The 21,231-nt window shown below is 41.7% G+C and overlaps 1 protein-coding gene across 4 annotated transcripts in view; it reads right to left on the reverse strand.

The window, feature by feature from the left end:
* The window catches only part of LATS1 (large tumor suppressor kinase 1), a 66,129-nt gene that overhangs the window by 13,860 nt on the left and 31,038 nt on the right, over window positions 1-21,231 (reverse strand). For all 4 annotated transcript variants that reach the window (XM_054491985.2, XM_063667105.1, XM_063667103.1 and 1 more), the window contains 4 exons: window positions 10,962-12,475; window positions 7,777-8,359; window positions 4,514-4,696; window positions 4,210-4,316 (listed from right to left, as the gene is read on the reverse strand). In XM_054491985.2, coding sequence (XP_054347960.1) covers window positions 4,210-4,316; window positions 4,514-4,696; window positions 7,777-8,359; window positions 10,962-12,475 — 2,387 coding nt within the window. The remainder of the gene's footprint in view (window positions 1-4,209; window positions 4,317-4,513; window positions 4,697-7,776; window positions 8,360-10,961; window positions 12,476-21,231) is intronic.

Consider the following 21,231-nt stretch of genomic DNA (forward strand, 5'->3'; position numbering starts at 1 on the left):
GATTACAGGTGTGTGCAACCACACCCAGCTAATTTTTTTTTGTATTTTTAGTAGAGGTGAGGTTTCGCCAGGTTGGTCAGGCTGGTCTCAAACTCCTGACCTCAAGTGATCCGCCGACCTGACCTCCCAAAGTGCTGGGATTACAGGCGTGAGCCACCATACCTGGCCAAGATCTATGATTTCTTTTCTTTTTTTTTTTTTTTGACATGGAGTCTCGCTCTGTCACCCAGGCTAGTGCAGTGGCACAATCTTAGCTCACTGCAATCTTCACCTCCCAGGTTCAAGTGATTCTCCTCCCTCAGCCTCCTGAGTAGCTGGAGTTTACAGGTGCCTGCCATCATGCCTGGCTAATTTTTTATTTTTAGTAGAGACAGGGTTTCACAATTTGGCCAGGCTGGTCTCAAACTCCTGACCTCAGGTGATCTGCCTGCCCTGGCCTCCCAAAGTGCTGGGATTACAGGTGTGAGTCACCATGCCCAGCCTATGATTTCTTTCAGTAGCAATTTGCATACAAATCTTGCTCATGTTGTAGATTTATACCAAAGTATTTTGTTTCAGAGGAGCTATTGCGAATGGTATAGTTTTTAAATTTTACTTTCCAGTTTTCATTGCTTAAATATAGAAATAGATGGATTCTGGCCGGGCGCAGTGGCTCACGCCTATAACCCCAGCACTTTGGGAGGCCGAGGCGGGTGGACCACCTGAGGTCAGGAGTTCAAGACCAGCCTGACCAACATGGTAAAACCCGGTCTTTACTAAAAATACAAAATTAGCTGGGATGGTGGTGCACGCCTGTAGTCCCAGCTACTCAGGAGGCTGAGGCAGGAGGCTCGCTTGAACCCAGGAGGCAGATGTTGCAGTAAGCCAAGATAGCACCATTGCACTCCAGTCTGGGCAACAAGAGTGAAACTGTTTCACAAAACAAAACAAAACAAAACAAAAAAAACACAAAGAAATGGATGGATTTTATGTGTTATTCTTGTGATTTTCTATATAGAAAATTATATCATTTTTGAATAGGTGAAGTTTTTATTTTTTACTTCTTCCTTTTCTTTTTTTTTTTTTTGAGATAGGATCTTACTCTATTACCCAGACTGGAGGGCAGTGGTATAATCATGGCTCACTGCAGCCTTGACCTCCCCAGGCTCAGGTGATCCTCCCACCTCAGCCTCGTGAGTAGCTGGGACTACAGGTGCACACTGCCATGCTCGGCTAATTTTTCTATTTTTTTGTAGAGACACAGTTGCGCCATGTTGCCCAGGCTGGTCTCCAATTCTTGGCTCAAGCAATCCACCCGCCTTGGCTTACCAAAGTGCTAGGATTACAGGCATGAGCTACTGCGCCCAGTCCTTTTATTTCTTTTCATTGCTGTATTATGCTGGCTAAGATTCCAGAACATAGAATTGATGAGAATGAACATTCCTGCCTTGTTCTCAACCTTAGGGAGAAAGCATACAATTTTTTGTCTCTCTCTCATACACCTACACACAAATATACTTATATTCAAATGAAGGCAAAATGAAGATAATTTCAGACATACCTGAGACAAACCTGAGAGAATGCATTATCAGCAGACCTATACTATAAAAAATCCTAAAAAAAGTTTTAAAATGTAAAACCATTTCTTTTTCTTTTTCTTTTTTTTTGAGATGGAGTCTCGCTCTGTCGCCCAGGCTGGAGTGCAATGGCGCGATCTCGGCTCACTGCAACCTCTGCCTCCCAGGTTCAAGCAGTTCTCCTGCCTCAGGGCCTCCATATAGGTGGGACTACAGGTGCCAGCCACCATGCACGGCTAATTTTTGTATTTTTAGTAGAGACGGGGTTTCACCATGTTGGTCAAGCTGGTCTCGAACTCCCGACTTCAGGTGATCCACCTGCCTCAGCCTCCCAAAGTGCTGGGATTACAGGCATGAGCCACCATGCCCGGCTAATGTAAAACCATTTCTATATTAAATGCAATGACTGAAGAAGTTATAGCTTAAGAAAGGTGGAAATGAAAGAAACGATGGAATCTCAGGAAACTCTCAAAGAATAATTTTTTTTTTCTTTTAGACAGAGTTTTGCTCTTATTGCCCAGGCTGGAGTGCAATGGTGTGATCTCAGCTCACTGCAACCTCTGCCTCCTGGGTTCAAGCGATCCCCGTGCCTCAGCCTCCCAAGAGGCTGGGATTACAGGGGTGTGCCACCACACCCAGCTAATATTTGTATTTTTAGTAGAGACGGGGTTTCACCATGTTGGCCAGGCTGGTCTCAAATTCCTGATCTCAGGTGATCCACCTGCCTTGGCCTCCCAAAGTGCTGGGATCATAGGTGTGAGCCACTGCACCCAGCCAAATTTTTTATTTTTTGAGACGGGATCTCACTCTGTCACCTAGGCTGGAGTGCAGTGGCACAAATATGGCTCACTGCAACGTCTCCTAGGCTCCAGTGACCCTCCAACCTTAGCTTCCTGGGTAGCTAGGACCACAAATACGCATTACCATGCCTGGCTAAGTTTTTTGAATTTTTTGTACAGATGGGGTTTCACCATGCTACCCAGGCTGGTCTCAAATTCCTGGGCTCAAGTGATCTGTCTGCCACGACCTTGCAAAGTGTTGGGATTACAGGTGTCAACCACTGCACCCATCCCAGCACTTTGGGAGGCTGAGGTGGGTGGATCACTTGAGCCCAGGAGTTTGAGACCAGCCTGGGCAACATGGCAAAACCCTGTATCTGCAAAAAATACAAAAAAAATGCACCTGCGGTCCCATCTACCCAGGAGGCTGAGATAGGTCGTTTGAGCCAGGAGACAGAGGTTGCATGAGAGGAGATCACACCACTGCATTCCACCGTAGCTGAAATGTTTTGACCTTATCTCAAAATAAATAAAGTGCTGGGATTACAGACATGAGCCATCATGTCTGGCCCTCAAAGAATAATTAAGAATGATCAGGAGGCCGAGGCGGGAGGATCACGAGTTCAGGAGATTGAGACCATCCTGGCCAACATGGTGAAACCTCGTCTCTACTAAAAATACAAAAACTAGCTGGGTGTCATGGCGCGTGCCTGTAATCCCAGCTACTCGGGAGGCTGAGGCACGAGAATTGCTTGAACCCAGGAGGCAGAAGTTGTAGTGAACTGAGATCACGCCACTGCACTCTAGCCTGATGACAGAGCAAGACTCTGTATCAAAAAAAAAAAAAAAAAAAAGAATGACCAGGAGTTAATTAGACTTCAGAAAGGAGGAAGGGTTATAGAGGAGAGAGATGGAAGTAGCACATTCCAGACAGAGGGAACGGTATGAACAGAGGGCAAATTTCAACTTTAACCCACGGACAATCACTAAAGGGTATTAAATCAGACAGTGTATGGTCAAAATTGTGGGTAGCTTCTCATTTAAGTGCCAGAGGTATTTTCAAGTGGGGATATAAACATTTGTTTGTAGTTTGCATAGAAGGAGACAAAGCCAGGAGGCAGTAGGTGACAAAGAGTAAACTGGAATAAATCTTCAAAATGGACTAAAGACCTTTTTGTTTTGTTTTGTTTTGTTTTGTTTGAGGAGTTTCACTCTTTCACCCAGGGTGGAGTGCAATGGCGAGATCTTGGCTCACTGCAACCTCTGCCTCCCGAGTTCAAGGGATTTTCCCGCCTCAGCCTCCCGAGTAGCTGGGATTACAGGTGCCCACCACCACACCCCGCTAATTTTTGTATTTTTAGTAGAGACGAGGTTTCGCCATGTTGGCCAGGCTGATCTCAAACTCCTGACCTCAGGTGATCTACACCTCCCAAAGTGGTAGGATTACAGGCATGAGCCACCGTGCCTAGCCTAAAGACCTTTTTGAGAATGATATATGATATATGAGTATGGTGTATGAGTGAGGGGGCATACAAGATTATGGGGATATGGCATCATGGAGACTGGAGTTCACACATGCAATTCTGGTGAGTTCATATACCCTTACAAGTTCATTCTTTGCCTTTTTTAAATTAAAAAATATTTGTTTGTAGAGATGTGGTCTCACGTTGTTGCCAGGCTGATCTTGAACTCCTAGGCTCAAGCAATCCTCCTGCCTCAGCCTCCCAAAGAACTGGCATCATGGGTGTGAGCCACTGCACCCGGCCCAAGTTCATTCTTTAACTCCAGACTAAAATGCTCTAAGTACTAACAAATAAAAGTCAATGATGTAGCAACTTTGTGAGAATTCTTTTGATATAGATGCCATACCTTACCTTCATTTGTGTTTCTAATGGTGTTTGTGCCAAGAAAGGAGGTTGTCCCACCAACATTTCAAAAAGAATAACACCAACACTCCACCAATCACATAACTGTGTGTATCCTAAAATAAGATATCAAAGTTAGTTATTTATAAGCACTTTAAAAATGCTCAGAATACAATAAAAATTAACATTAAATCACCAATTTATACTTTAAAATTAATACTTTTATTATAAGACTAAAAAATAAGGCATATTCTAGTGTCGTTTTGGCTGGTCTAAAGGCCTACTGAGAATATATATGAAAGAAGTGCTTTACCTGTTCGTAGCAACACTTCAGGTGCAATATAATTGGGAGTCCCAACCAAAGAATGTGCTAGACATCGCTGGTGCTGGCGTGCAGCTCTCCGCTCTAATGGCTTCAGTCTGTCTCCACATCGACAGCTTGAGGGATCCCCCCATTCATTACTGAAATCCATGCTATCTTGCCGTGGATGGTCACCTGCACAACAAAAGAATAAATAAATAAAGTCAACAAGGACGACAGTAAACCTGAAGTCTATTTAATCTTCTGACATCATGGTTTAGGGTTAACAATATTCTCCCTTGTGACAAACTAAGACACAATGTATGCCAAATCACTGATGGTGTTTATTACCAATTAGAGCCTGCTTTCTGAGATGTCAATAGGAAGGATTTTACACTTAAAAAAAAATTAGCCTAAGATTTAGCAATTTATGCAATGTTAAATAACAACAATATGAGTCATCGGGAGATTAAGAGTTTGTTATTTAGCCCACTCCCTGTTACTACTCTGGACAAACTTTCAAACAAATTAGATCCATCTTTCATTCAATAAATGACAGTGATAAGACAAAGCTCTGGTTACATTCTAGTAGGAAAAGAAACAAAACAAACAATTACACATATAAGGAACAGTGACATACCCTACACAGAGAATCAACACAGGGCGATGTAACAAATGTGACTGGATAGCTACATAAGACTGAATGGCTAGGGAAGACCAATTGAGAAGGTGACTTCAGCTAAATCGTAATAAAACAAGGACTCAACCATTTAAAAATCAGGATTAGGTATTCCACACAGAAATAACAGCAACAGAGAGAAGACCAGTGCAGCTGATAAAGGGGAGAAGTGTAGGAAATGGGGCAAGAACTGTAAGAAATGCGGCAGGAATACACATGGGTTTTGCAAGCAATAGAAATGGTCTGCCTTTTACCTCAAGTAAAGTGAAAAGATATTGCAGAGTTCGAAGCAACAAGATAACAGTATCTGATTTATGCTTAAAAAAAGAAAAAGAGTTCTTTATGGGTCATGTGAAGTTTGAAAGGCCTATTTGAAATCCATGTGAAGATAGCCAGGAAGCAGCTGGATAGAGAAATTAAGAATTTCAGAGAAAGGCCATTTCTGGAGAGAGAGATTTGGAATTCATTGACATATAGATGGCATGAAGTCACCTAGAATATAAGAAATTAACCTAATTGTAATATTTATCTGGGATGTTTGATTAAAATATGATTTCCCTTTGGGAGGCCGGGGAGGGTGGATCACAAGGTCAAGAGATTGAGACCATCCTGGCCAACATGGTGAAACCCCATCTCTAGTAAAAATACAAAAATTAGCTGGGTGTGGTGGAGCACACCTGTAATTCCAGCTACTTGGAAGGCTGAGGCAGGAGAATCGCTTGAACCCAGGAGATGGAAGTTGCAGTGAGCCAAGATCGCGCCACTGCACTCCAGCCTGGCAACAGACCAAGACTCCGTCTCAAAAAAAAACCAAACAGGCCAGGCGCGGTCGCTCACGCCTGCAATCCCAGCCACTTTGGGAGGCCGAGGCGGGCGGATCACGAGGTCAGGAGATTGAGACCATCCTGGCTAACACGGTGAAACCTGGTCTCTACTAAAAATACAAAAAAAAAAAAAAAAAAAAATTAGCCAGGCGTGGTTGCAGGCGGCTGTAGTCCCAGCTACTCGGGAGGCTGAGGCAAGAGAATGGCGTGAACCTGGGTGGCGGAGCTAGCAGTGAACCGAGATTGCACCACTGCACTCCAGCCTGGGCAACAGAGCGAGACTCCGTCTCAAAAACAAACAAACAAACAAACAAAAAACAACAAAAAGATTTCTATGCCCCAGTGAAGATTTTTGATCAAAAGACGGGAATAGAGCCTAGGAATCATGTTTTTAAGAGGCTTTCCAGGTAATAATTCAGTCAAATCTGGGGAGACACTAAATTCCACTATGTCAAACATTAAAGTAGGTTCAATTGTCTCAGTTCTACCCATTTTAATGTCAATCTACTTGTGTTCACAGAAGCACAGGAGGCTAATAATACTTACCTCAGAGAATTGTTGTGAGCATATTAGAATATAGTTAAGCACCTAGTACATAGTATTTAACAAATGTTAGATTGACTTACACTTCCATTAGCGCTTGGAGGGATCTTGGTGAGGCAGTGTGGTGTAGTAGAAATAACATGGGCCCTGAAATCAGACAAACCTGGGTTCAAAGCCTAGCCCTTACACTTGATTTCTGTCTGACCTTGGGCAAGTTACTTCATCTAACTGGGTCTGTTTCTTCATCCTGCCTCACAGTGACATTGTGAGGATAAAATAGGATCAAGGATCATAAAGTGTTTAGGGTTATATAGTTGTGTAACAGTCATGTAATGAAATCCTAAATAGTAGTGAAAATAAATGTTACATGCAATAACATGGAGGAACCTCAAAAAAGTCAACACAAAGAATATATATAGATTATATTTAAATAAAGGTTAAAGAGTAGGCAAAATGAAATAATATATTATTTAAAGATATACACATTTGTGATAAAAGTATCGATAAAAGTAAAGAACCGATTATAAAGTTCTGAAATAATAATTATCTTTGTGGAGGAGAAAAGGGGAAGTGATTGTTTAGGGGCTTCTAAAGTACTGATAATCTAGTTCTTTAACTGAATGGTGGATATGAGGATTCATTAAAAAATTATTTTTAAAATGTTATTTGGCCAGGTGCAGGGGCTCACACCTGTAATCTCAGCACTTTGGGAGGCTGAGACAGGTGGATCAGTGAGGTCAGGAGTTCGAGATCAGCCTGGCCAACATGGTGAAACCCTATCTCTATTAAAAATACAAAAATTAGCCGGGCATGGTGGCAGGTGCTCGTAATCCCAGCTACTCGGGAGGCTGAGGCAGGAGAATCACTTGAACCCAGGAGGGGGATGTTGCAGTGAGCCAAGATCGTGCCACTGCACTCCAGCCTGGGCAACAGAGCAAGACTCCATTAAAAAAAAAAAAAAAGTTATTTGTCTGACATATTTTCAAATAAAATGTAAAAGGTGTGACTCAAAAATGTTAATAATATTTAGAAATAATCTCAAGTCTAGCACATTCTTTCATTTTATAAGTCTAAGTGCCTAAAGGATTCACCCAAGTTTATCCAACAGAATCAAGACCTGACCCACATCTTCTGGCTCTCATCCAGTGATGATACCATCTTATATTTTACTGTATCAATAAATTACATTATTATGAATAAACTAAAATAAATTTTATGAGTTTACTTACCACTCTGATAGTACTTAGAATCGTGTGTCCATCTGAAGCCAGTGCAGAGGCCAAAGTCAGTCAATTTAATATGACCATCACGATCAATCAGAATATTATCAGGTTTAATATCTCTATGAATAAAACCCATTTTATGAACACTTTCAACTGCACAGGTAAGTTCTGCTATGTAGAATCGTGCCAGATTTTCTGGAAAGATGCCCATTCTAATTAATAGGCTCATCATATCACCCCCAGGAATGTAGTCCATTACAAAGTATAAATTGTCCTTATCTTGGAATGAATAATATAGACGAACTACCCATTCATTGTCAGCTTCAGCCAGGATATCTCTCTCAGCTTTAACATGAGCGACTTGATTTCGAAGAAGAACATCTTTCTTTCGAAGAGTTTTTGTTGCATACAAAGCCTTAGTATCTACTTTTCTTGCTAGACAGACTTCACCAAATGCTCCTATTCCTAGTGTCTTTATCTTCACAAACATAGACTTGTCCATTTTAGCCCTTTTAAGACGGATGTAATTAGATTCTTTTTGGCAAAGCATCTTTCTCATTTGATCCTGGGCATCTTGAGATAATCCAACCTAGGCAAATAAACTAGATGTTAAATAAGAATTATCTTCTTCAATATTGAATATTAAGAAATAGCTTGGGAAAAATTCAGGCATATATTTAAAGGTTAAATGCATAATTTTTAATAAAGCATGTTAGAAATCTAGAAAACATTTCAAAGGAAATTAATGATCAAAAGTGCAGCCTAAGGGGTAGTTAAAAGGATATTCAAAGTGAGTACATATGCAAATTCAGCTGCGGAGCGCAAGAAGAGGGTACCAGATGAGTAAGCTTTCTACTCTTCTCTAATGCACTCGGAAAAAAAAAAAGGTTCTCAGTGTGCAACAAACATCTGTTAACATGCATCTTCATTTATCTCTCTGTATATGCTTCTCTTGGTGGAATGCCTAGGCCTCAAATATTCTTCCTATTTTGTCTTTCATGAAAAAAAATTCTTCCACTTCAGGCTCATTTATTCTAAAAAATTAATGTACCAAAGAACAACAAAACAATGCCTTTTCTAACCCACCAATCCTTTCCCTATTCTCAATAAATATACAACAGTCATTAATAATCTTTCCTTTTCTATTTTTCAGGGCATTACAGTAAAGGTGCGACTCACAGTCCACCACTAACACAAATTGCAAAGGGTTTCTCCTACTTCGAAAAGAACAACCTTGTTGTTTACAAGATATCCTTTGGATATTTAGGAATACTTCAGTGTGACTCATGAAGATATCAAAAAATAGATTAAAAAGAAAAACTTCTAAATATTATAGATATGGAATGCCTGGATTTAGAAGGGAGAAACATTTTGGCCAATTAATAAAGAATTAATTAAAGGGTTTAAATAGAAAAGAAATTCAGTTGGAAAAGTGGGGTCTAATTCTAGAAATACAAGACTAAAATAGAGCAACCACATGCTTCTGTTAGGATTCACATTTGCATGCAAAATCTTTTAAGAAGGATGGCATGCCAGACTTAGTTCAGAACTGTTTCTCTTAAAATCTTACTTGCCTACACAGTAATGGAGACTACAGAAGTCAGCAAAGCTTCCAACACCATAAAAGTTTAAATCAGCTATTAGTGAAAGTGAAGAGGAAAAAGGAAAAATAAACTAAGAAAATACACATAGACAGACTTTAGTAAGAAATCCTAAGAACTAAAATATGGATAAGTCATAGAAATTATTATGGTATTTCTCATTTAATAAAATATAAAATAGAAATAACAATACTGTAAAATCAGATTTGTTAAAATCATTTTAAAATAATGGTTCAAGTATATAAAGGTGTTTAATCACAAGGTGAAGCCTCTTGGATTGTGAGTAACAGATGTAAGATTAGGAGTCAAATCTTTGAATTCTAAGCATATGATAAAAACAATAATGGCCGGGCGCAGTGGCTCACGCCTGTAATCCCAGCGCTTTGGGAGGCAGACGTGGGTGGGTCACGGGGTCAAGAGATCAAGACCAGCCTGGCCAACACGGTGAAACCCCGCCTCTACTAAAAATAAAAAATTAGCTCAGCGTGCTGACGGGCGCCTGTAGTCCCAGCTAGTGGGGAGGCTGAGGCAGGAGAACTGCTTGAACCCGGGAGGCGGAGGTTGCAGTGAGCCGAAATGGGGCCACTGCACTCCAGCCTGGCAACAGAGTGACATTCTGTCTCAAAAACAAACAAACAAAAAATGATGATCGTACTACCTTAATATCTAGTGAAGAGATCTATGTGGAATGACAACACAGATTAAAGTGTTTACTTACTCTGATCTCCCTTTTAGTATAGTTTCACTAAATAATTTTAGCACATTTTTCTCCAGTATATTATAAAAATGAAATGAGAAGGGAGAAATAACTGAAGGGAACTTCTTTTACACTTTTTAATAAGATCTATGTGATGAATAAACCTATAAACTCCAAATTTTCTAAAAGTAAATGTTTCGTAAGTATATCAAGAGATGAGACCCACATATTTCTTTTTTCTTTTTTTTGAGACGGAGTCTCGCTCTGTCGCCCACGCTGGAGTGCAGTGGCGCGATCTCGGCTCACTGCAACCTCCGCCTCCCAGGTTCATGCCATTCTCTTGCCTCAGCCTTCAGAGTAGCTGGGACTACAGGTGCCCGCCACCATGCCCGGCTAATTTTTTTTGGTATTTTTAGTAGAGATGGGGTTTCACTGTGTTAGGCAGGATGGTCTCGATCTCCTGACCTCATGATCTGACCCCCTCAGCCTTCCAAAGTGCTGGGATTACAGGAGTGAGCCACCATGCCCTGGCCTGAGACCCACATATTTCTAGTTTATTTTTAAATGTTGTAAGATATTGTATGAAACCTAGAAGACAACCCTTCCTCCAATTTTCATATAAAGGTATTATGTACACCTAAACTGTATACCGCAAATTATATTTTTCTTAATTTACACGAGATTTTATTATAGGAAATTCTGAATAAATCTTGAAATACTAAAATAAAATGCTACAAAAGTACTTTAATATTTATTCGCTTTTAAATTCTGTAACTGATAATATATTGTATTTAGCTATAAAAAGAAAGAAAAATACTGGACACAATATTTTAAAATAAACATCAAGCAAACAGATGATTAAGTATATAAATGGACATTTTAAAAGGTTTTACCCGCATCATTTCATTCTCTAATTGTTTTTTACGATGTAGACGCTGCTGATGAGATTTGAGTACATTTTCTACATGTTGCTCCATAAAGAATTTAAATGCTTGAGGAGAATAACTTTGAATACGAGATTCCCTTCGCTCTTCATCTTTCTTGTTTTTCCTAACAGTAATGGGTGAAGTTGTAATCTGTTTCTTTTCTTTATCCCCACTATCAACATTTTCATAACTCTTTTCACTCTCATCTTCCTTGGGCAAGCTTGGCTGATCCTCTTTGCTAGGCTTACTGATTGACTCGTATGGAGGAACAGATGGGTTTTGGTGCAGCAGATGTTTTGGGTAGGGTGGTGGTGGTCCTTGATAGTTTGGAGCTTCAGCAACAGGTGGCATCACAGTCACATTTGAAGCGGTTCCCTCAGGAAAAGGACTGGGTTGAACAGTTTGAATTGGCTGTGGTATCCAAGAAGGGTGTGTAGGTGCTAAAGCAGTCTGTAGCTCTGGTTTTAAAACACGCATACTTTTCACAGGCTGTTGAATAGGAGCTGGTGTAATTGCAGTGACTGTTGTAGCGGAAGGCTGAGAATTAGCAGAGTGACTTGCTCTATTTCCTAATGGATTATTAAAAGAATTTGACCTCACTGGTATGTTAGGTTGCCATGTAGGGATTTCATGCCCACTGCTCGGGGATGACTGGGCTGGAGCAGAAGATGACTGAGGCCAATTTGTTTGCAGTCCAGGTACGCTCATGTTATATAGTTCCATGTTATGACTATTTCTGTTTGGCACCATCATAGACTGAGGAATATTTCCATTTGTATATGACGAAGGAGCAGCAGATCCCCCTGTTTGTAAAGCAGAAGGGCTTTGTCCATTAGCTGCGGTCAGAGGATATGGAGGTGGTGGCTGCCGATTCACAGTGCCAGCAGGGACAACATTTTGGTGTATCATGAAATCAGTTTGTCCAGTACCATTCTGCATTCCAGGTCTCCCTGATGGAAAGTTAAATTTGCTAGAACTCTGCATGATGATTGGTTGTCTGCCAACAGGAACAGAACTAATGCCTCTCTGTCCCTGATTAGGAGGATTCATGGGGGAAGTGTTGAGAGGTGGTGGAGGATAGCCCTCTTGCCATGCTCCAGGTGGGACAGGAGAGATTCGGGAGATTACGTATTCCATGTTTCCAGAATAGCGCTTTGTTTGAGAGTTTGGTTCCCATGAAGGGGGAGGTGGAGTTGTACCTCTTGGAGGGGGAGTCTGGCCTCTTGGAGGTGGTGGAGGAGTAACACTCCTTACTTGAGGTGGTGGTGGGGGGTTCACTCTCTGTCCGTTGCTAGGGTGAGCTTGAACAAATGCTGATATACCAGATCCAGACAAAGGTCTTCCTACATCTGTCTGTGAGTTGGGACTCTCAGAATGATAGGCCACACTTTCTCCTAGTGGTGGGCCATGCCTCTGAGGAACTAAGGATTCTTTAGAACCTTTCCAGCTCTGTTTGCGGTTAACTGATTGTTGCACATTCCCTATGGTTATAAGAGAGATAAAGAGAAAAAAGAATCATGTTTTTAACCTCTTATTTTTGAAAACCTTAGCTTGCAATTCTGATTACAAATGATACTCATTTCTCTTTCAAGAATTATAAAAATATAAAAAAGTTCAAGTGATCTCTTGTACAAAATGGTGACTGTAGTTAATAACAACGTATTGTACTCCTGAAAATTGCTGAGAGTAAATTTTAAGCGTTCTCACTACAAAAAAATGATATGTGAGGTAATAATACATGTTATTTGGCTCAATTTAGCAAAAAAAGAAAAAAAAAGAGTTATAAAAATAAAATTTCACTAAGTGGTTTCCTTTTACCTTTTAGAATTTTATTTATTTTTGACCAGGCGTGGTGGTTCACGCCTGTAATCCCAGCACTTTGGGAGGCTGAGGTAGGCAGATCACTTGAGGCCAGGAGTTTGAGACCAGCCTGGCCAACATGGGGAAACTCAATTTCTACTAAAAATACAAAATAATTAGCCAGGCGTGGTGATGTGCACCTGTAGTCCCAGCCACTCAGGAGGCTGAGGCAGGAGAATTGCATGAACCAAGAAGGCCAACGCTGCAGTGAACTGAGATTGTGCCACTGCACTCCAGCCTGGGTGACAGTGCAAGACTCCAACTCAAAAAAATATATATATTTTTGAAGAGATATAATTTCATATATATACATGTATATTTGTAGATAAATTATTAGAGGTAGCATTATTAGGCCAAAGGGCATATCTATTTGTAATTTTCATAGCTACTACTGATTTTAAATATATTTTTATATATATATATATACTTTTAAATTGAGACAAAGTCTCACTCTGTCACCCAGGCTGGAGTGCAGTGGCAGACTCACTGCAACCTCTGCCTCCTGGATTCAAGCGATTCTCCTTCCTCAGCCTCCTGAGTAGCTGGGACTACAGGCGTGCGCCACCACGCCCGGCTAACTTTTGTATTTTTAGTGGAGACGGGGTTTCGCCATGTTGGCCAGGCTGGTCTTAAACTCCCGACCTCAAGTGATCCGCCCGCCTAAGCCTTCCAAAGTGCTGGGATTACAGGTGTGAGCCACTGCACCTGGCCTTTTAATATGGTTTTTAAAACAGAAAAAGATAGTAGGCTATAATTAGCTGAACATTAAATAAGGTATAGATTTTACAGAAACTGTCTTTAATAGAATTTCCAAATCAATAAAACAAGCAAAAAAAAATACAATACCAAAAAAAGAGAAGTATTTAAAATAGAATAGTCCAGCCACTTAGGAAAAATATGCAAGATACATTGGTATAAAGACAATACATATATACATTCCAGAAGGACTAAAGGTTTAAATATTAAAGATGAAATCATGTAAGCACTAGAAAAAAACAAAAGACTATTCAATAATATTGGGGTACCTCTTGCGAATGTCTTCCCAGGCATGACAAAAGTAGAGATCTAAATACAAACACTCATTACCATTAAAAACAAAACAAAAAAGAATACTAATAAATTTGAAAGGTCAACATCATCCTGGGCAAAAATATATCTAACAACACATCTGAGAAAAAAAGTGGTAAAATGTGGTAAATGTTCATAATGTTCAGTTTAACACTCCCTTTCATCTAGGCTGGACAGCATTTTGGGTCTACATTCTCGAAGGAGGAGCCAGACAAAAAGCAAGTGAGTAAATTATGTTTGGGGAACATTATCACTCCGGATAAACCGGACAAGTCCTCTGGCCATCAGGCTCTTTCTCACTTTCCTCAGAGGCCAGCTGAGGCAAAATACACCATGTCACTCATTCAGCTTTTAGAGTATACAGTCACCCCTGTTGTTCTGTGCCTCCCACAGAGCTCTCCAAGTTCTTCCACTTCCTGAACCTTTCCACTATGCCCTCTGGATCCACTTGGCTCCACAGCCAGCAAATGTGCCTTATCAGTAACCTCTCCTCCAAACTTTCCTGCCACCTCCTTGAAGCTGGTTTTCTTCTGCTGATACTACTTTCCTTTCAGCCCTTTGAAATTAAGGTTTTCTTTAAAAATAACCTGGCCAAAAGATGGGGTTCTAACATTTGTTCTTACAGGTTGATATTACTCCTTTTAAAGAGCCAGCTCTTTTGAACTTCATGCTATGTGGGAGGCCACACTAATTCGTCTCACCTAATGAGCTCCTACCTATTTGCTCTGTTTCATTCAGCCACAGCTTCTCTAAGCCCTGCCTTCATCCTGTAACCTCAATATCCACAAGGATAAACCATCTATTGCCCTCATATCTCAGCTTCTTGACGTCCCCTCTTCCACTCCACATCAAGTATCATTCTCATGATTATATTTCAAATTTTGGTATTACTCATATCTGCTCTTGTTTCAGAATCACTACTTTAAGGTTTATACGCTTATACTCCCAGACTACAACTTCTTCTTCTGTTTACTCCTACTGCAAAAGTTTTTAAACTTTATTGAGTAGCAACCCCACCAAGGTCTCCAAGATTTTTTTTTTTTTAAGACAGAGTCTTGCTCTGTCGCCCAGGCTGGAGCGTGGTGGCATGATCTCGGCTCAGTGAAACCTCTGCCTCCTGGGTTTAAGCGATTCTCCTGCCTCAGCCCCCTGTGTAGCTGGGATTACAGGAAGGTGCCACCACACCCAGCTAATTTTTGTATTTTCAGTAGAAATGGGGTTTCACCATGTTGGTCAGGCTGGTCTTGAACTCCTGACCTCAGGTGATCCGCCCACCTCAGCATCCCAAAGTGTTGGGATTACAGGCATGAGCTACCGCATCCAGCCAACATCTCCAAGGTTAATCCCCTACTTTATCAGTCCTCCTTTTTCTTATTTTTATTCTTTTGAGACAGTCTTGATGTCACCCAGGCTACAGGGCAGTGGCATGATCATGAATCACTGCAGCCTTGAACCCCTGGGTTCAAGCAATCCTCTCACCTCAGCCTTCCAAGTAGTTGGGACTACAGGCATGCATCACCAAGCCCAGCTAATTATTTTATTTATTTATTTTTGTAGAGATGGTGTCTAAGTTGCCCAGGCTAGTCTCAAACTCCTGGGCTCAAGTGATCCTCCTTCCTCAGCCTCCCAAAATGCTAGGATTATAGGCAGGAGACACTAAGCCTAGCCTATTTTTAAAACTTTTTGTAGAGACGGGGTCTCCCTAATATACCCAGGCTGGTCTCAAACTCCTGGCTTCAAGCAGTCTTCCCACCTTGGCCTTCAAAGTGCTGGGATTACAGGCGTGAGCCACCGTACTTGGCCCTCCTCTTTTTTTTTTTTTTTTTTTGAGGCGGAGTCTCGCTCTGTCGCCCAGGCTGGAGTGCAGTGGCGCGATCTCGGCTCACTGTAAGCTCTGCCTCCCGGGTTCACGCCATTCTCCTGCCTCAGCCTCCTGAGTAGCTAGGACTACAGGCGCTCACCACCACGCCCAGCTAAGTTTTTTGTATTTTTAGTAGAGACAGGGTTTCACTGTGTTAGCCAGGATGGTCTCGATCTCCTGACCTCATGATCCGCCCGTCTCAGCCTCCCAAAGCGCTGGGATTCCAGGCATGAGCCACCGTGCCTAGCCTGGCCCTCCTCTTTCTTTATGACACATTTTAGCCAACTTAAATCCATGGTCTATCACTTTGTTTTTCCCTCTCTATTCTTTTTCTCCGAGATCACCTCCTTTTTATTCATTCATTAAATATTTGGGTTTTTTGTTTGTTTGTTTGTTTTTTGACATGGAGTCTTCGCTTTGTCACCTAGGCTGGAGTGCAATGGCGCAATCTCGGCTCACTGCAACCTCCGCCTCCCGGGTTTAAACGATTCTCCTGCCTCAGCCTCCTAAGTAGCTGGGATTACAGGCGCCCACCACCATGCCCAGCTAATTTTTTGTATTTTTAGTAGAGATGGGGTTTCACTATGCTGGCCAGGCTGGTCTTGAACTCCTGACCTCGTGACCTGCCCGCCTTGGCCTCCCAAAGTGCTGGGATTACAGGCGTGAGCCACTGCACCCGGGCCGTTCATTAAATATTTATTGCGTATCAACTATATACCAGACACTGCTCTAAGCAATCCAATGACATTGGTAAACAACAGAACATCCCTGGCCCATGGAACCTACATTCTCGAAGGAGAAGCCAGACACAAAGCAGGTGAATAAATAAACGAGGTAACTTCAGGGTATGATAAATGCTCTGTGAATGAAACATAAATGGCATCAAATGATAGAGACCAACAGGAGGCTAGAAAGGGATAAGGGCTCCTCTGAGGGATAATATATGAGTTCAGACTGCACAGGCCAGGCACGGTGGCTCAAGCCTGTAATCCTAGCACTTTAGGAGGCCGAGGCGGGTGGATCACCTGAGGTCAGGAGTTCAAGACCAGCTTGGCCAACATGGTGAAACCCTGTCTCTACTAAAAATACAAAAATTAGCTGGGTATGGTGGCACATGCCTGTAATCCCAGCTACCTGGGAGGCTGAGGCAGGAGAATCACTGGAACTCAGGGGGTGGAGGTTGCAGTGAGCTGAGATAGTGCCACTGCACTCCAGTCTGGGCGACAGAGCAAAATTTTGTCTCAAAAAAAAAAAAAAGACTGCATAAAGGTCCTGAGGTAGGAGCTTGGTATTTTCCAAGAACAAAATAAACCCAGTATGGCTGTATAACAGTAAATGAGGGGGGAATGTGGTATTGGATGGGATCTAAGAGGTAGCCAGGCCATGGACAAGGAATTTGGAAGAATAAGAAGCCGATAAAGGTAGAGGAGGAGTATGCTCTGATTAAGGATTTAAATTATCCTTTCAGGCGGGCACGGTGGCTCACGCCTGTCTCAAAAAAAAAAAAAAATTACCCTTTTAGCAATATTATCGATCTTATTTTGTACTGGTTCAGTGAAACTCCAGTCAGGGATAATTCCAGCTATCTTTTTTTGTTGTTGTTTTTAACTTAAAAGAAAAAGTGATGCAGTGGGCAGACTGATTTTACTATAATTCAGGATCAGCATCCTTTGATGGCCTCAGCACCACCAGGAAACTCTTTCTATAGTCTCACTATTGCCAGTCCTCCGTCCCCTCAAACTGCCTGCTCTATTCCTCACTCATCACTCATAGAAAATGACTTGGTTTTCTATTTCAGAGAAAACAGCAGGCATCAGAAAGTACTCCCTTAGCTTCCTTACATAACCTAGGCCCGTCTGCTGCTGTTAGAGAAAAATAGCTGTTCCTCTATCTAAGGCTAATAGTCCCTCATGCTATGCTTTGGATCCTGTTCCTCCCGGTTTCTCAGGAAGCTTACTTGATCCTCAAGTATCTCCTGAATATTTAATTTCATCCTCTTAACTGGAGGCTTCTAATTATCTTTTAAACATGTTTAAGTCTCTACTTAAAAAAAAAAAAAAAAGACTCTCCTTCCACTCCCATATATAGAGCTCTACCTCAAAGTGTTATCTGGTGCTGGTCCACAAACTGACATAAGATATATCACAAACTGACATGAGATTAAGTATGGAAATGGAGAGTGAGGATTGAGAAACATTTATAGAAATTTGACAGAATAAACTTATGTCTGTTAAATACAATGATAAACTATTTAAACATATACATATATGTATTTTTTTCTTTTATTTTCTTTTTTTTTTTTTGAGACGGAGTTTTGTTCTCGTTGCCCAGGCTGGAGTGCAATGGCGCGATCTCGGCTCACCGCGATCTCTGCCTCCCAGGTTCAAGTGATTCTCCTGCCTCAGCCTCCCCAGTAGCTGGGATTACAGGCATGCACCACCACACCCAGCTAATTTTGCATTTTTAGTAGAGACGGGGTTTCTCCATGTTGGTCAGGCTGGTCTCGAACTCCCAACCTCAGGTGATCCACCCGCCAGCCTCCCAAAGTGCTGGGATTACAGGTGTGAGCCACTGTGCCCAGCCTAAACTTATATTTTTATGTCATTTAAAATTTTAACTTTCTTTTTTTTTTTTTTGAGAAAGGGGCTCACTCTATTGCCCAGGCTGGAGTGCAGCGGTGCAATCACAGCTCACTGCAGCCTCAACTTTCTGGGTACAAGCAATCCCCCCAACTCAGCCTCCTGAGTAGGTGGGACTACAGGCACATGCCACCAAACCTGGATAATTTTTTGTAGAGCCAGGGTTTCACCATGATGCCCAGGCTGGTCTAAAACTCCTGAGCTCAAGCCTCCCAAAGTGCTGTGATCACAAGCATGAGCTACCATGCCTGGCACTTAAATTTTCATTTTCTAATAATTTATTGTATGTTATAAAATTATGAATTGAAGTCATGATGAATTGGAAATTTGAAAAATTACCATAGATGGTTTGAGAAGCTCTACTCTTGCTAATGTCCTCACTCTCTCCTCCAGAAACACTTCTTGAAGGTATACCTTGTTTTTTTTACTACTACATATCCTATTTAGTCCTCAACCCACTCCAATCTGAATTATGCTCCCATGACATGACAAGTTACCTCATTTGCTGAACCCCCAATCCATATGCTGAAGTCCTAACCACCAGTACCACAAGATGTGACTGTATTTGGTAATTAAGATTAAATTAGGTCATTAGGGTGGGTCCTAATGCAGTATGACCTGTATCCCTGTAAGAGAAAATTTGGACATGGAGACGGAGACCCCAGACACATGCACATGCAGAGGGACAAACATATGAGGACACAGCAAGGCGGCAGCCATCTGTAAGCCAAGGAGAATGGCCTCAGAAGAAACTAGACCTGCCAGTAACTAATCTTGGACTTCTAGTCTCCAGCACTCAAATAAATCTTAATTGTTTAAGCCACCCAGTCTGTGCTATTTTGTTATGGCAGCCCTAGCAAACTAATACACCACGTCACTAAAGTCAACAAGATTATTTTTTAGCTCTCATCTTGGTCAACATCTCTTTCTTAGCAGTATCTGGCATTTTAACCATTCCCTCCCCTTCTTGAAACATTCTCTTACTGTGGCTTCCAAAACACTGAAAACCTTATTGGTTTTCTTCCTTTTCACCTATTTCTTCTCTGCCCCCTTTGCAGGTTTACCCCTTCCTACTAGCTATTAAATAATAAGCTTGGTTGCAGGCCATCTTATTATTTTGTCTATGTAACATCCCTTAGGTGACCTATTTCATATGCATGGCTCATACATACATACCCAGCTCCCTACTTGACATCTCCACTTGGAAAACTATAGCCAGATTTATGATCTTTCCCACCCAATTCTATTCTCTCTTAACATTCCCTTTCTTAATGTAGGGTATTATCATCCATCTATTTTTCTAAGCCAAAAACCTAAGTTATCCCCTTCTATCATCACGCACCATATGTAATCTATTACCAAGTCCTTGTCAATTTTACCACTCCCATCCCTCTTAATTCATTCATTTTCTTCACTGCTATTGCCCAAGCCCAAATTACCCTCAGAAACTACTGTGTTTCCTATCACACCCATCCTCATATCTATCCTCGCTCCTCTCTAACCCATTCTCATCCATTGCAGCCATCTTTCTGAAATACAAATCTAATAATGTTATTACCCTGCTTGAAACACTACTACACCTTTCTGCTGCTCTTAGGATAAAATTAATAAACAGTTCTGCAGAATCAGGCCCCTATGGACTTTTCCAGTCACATTTCACAATCCTGTGTTCAGTGCTCCAAGCATTTTCATTTTTTTGTGGCATCAGAATCTGCCAAAGCAGCCATGCAAAGGGACACTCACTAAACCCATTCCCATTAACTCTGTACTTCTTCAGATATCAGCTTTATTAATCAGTTTGTAAGGAAGGGTTTTTCTGAACTTCTTGATGCGGTTAAAAAAAAAAACCCACTATTATATGAGTCCACAGTACCATGTAACTCTCCTCTCTTCATTCACGCCATATATAGCTGTAATTCTACATGTATCTGGGTGATTATTTAATCTCCCTTACTAGGTAAGCTCCACAAAAGGGCAAGAACTTACCCAATGCAGAACAAAGAGCCTGAAACAGTGGTTGACCAATAAAAATTTGTTGACTAGGAAGAATGACTACAGCCCTCTTATAAATCAATTCTTTTTCTTTTCTTTTTTTTTTTTTGAGACGGAGTTTCGATCTTGTTGCCCAGGCTGGAGTGCAATGGTGCGATCTTAGCTCACCGCAACCTCCGCCTCCTGGGTTCAAACAATTCTCCTGCCTCAGCCTCTCAAGTAGCTGAGATTAGAGACACGCGCCACCACACCCAGCTAATTTTGTATTTTTAGTAGAGATGGGATTTCTTCATGTTGGTCTGGCTGGTCTCTAACTCCCGACCTCAAGTGATCTGCCCGCCTCGGCCTCCCAAAGTGCTGGGATTACAGGCATAAGCCACTGCACTGGGACACAAAGACAGGCCAGGCGCGGTGGCTCACGCCTATAATCCCAGCACTTCAGCAGGCTGAGGCGGGCAGATAACGAGGTCAGGAGTTCGAGACCAGCCTGACCAACATGGTGAAACCCTATCTCTACTAAAAATACAAAAATTAGCCAGGCATGGTGGTGCGCACCTGTAACCCCAGCTACTCTGGAGGCTGACGCTGGAGAATTGCTTGAACCCGGGAGGCGGAGGTTGGGAGGTGGAGGTTGCAGTGAGCCAAGATTGTGCCACTACACTCCAGCCTGGGTGACAAGACTCTGTCTCAAAGAAAAAAAAAAAATTAAAAGAGGTAAAGTGGCAATGAAAAATAACCAATAGGCCGGGTGCAGTGGCTCACACCCGTAATCCCAGCACTTTGGGAGGCCAAGGCAGGCAGATCACGAGGTCAGGAG

The sequence above is a fragment of the Pongo pygmaeus genome, chromosome 5 (genome assembly GCF_028885625.2).
Source record: "Pongo pygmaeus isolate AG05252 chromosome 5, NHGRI_mPonPyg2-v2.0_pri, whole genome shotgun sequence".
Lineage (NCBI taxonomy): Eukaryota > Metazoa > Chordata > Mammalia > Primates > Hominidae > Pongo > Pongo pygmaeus.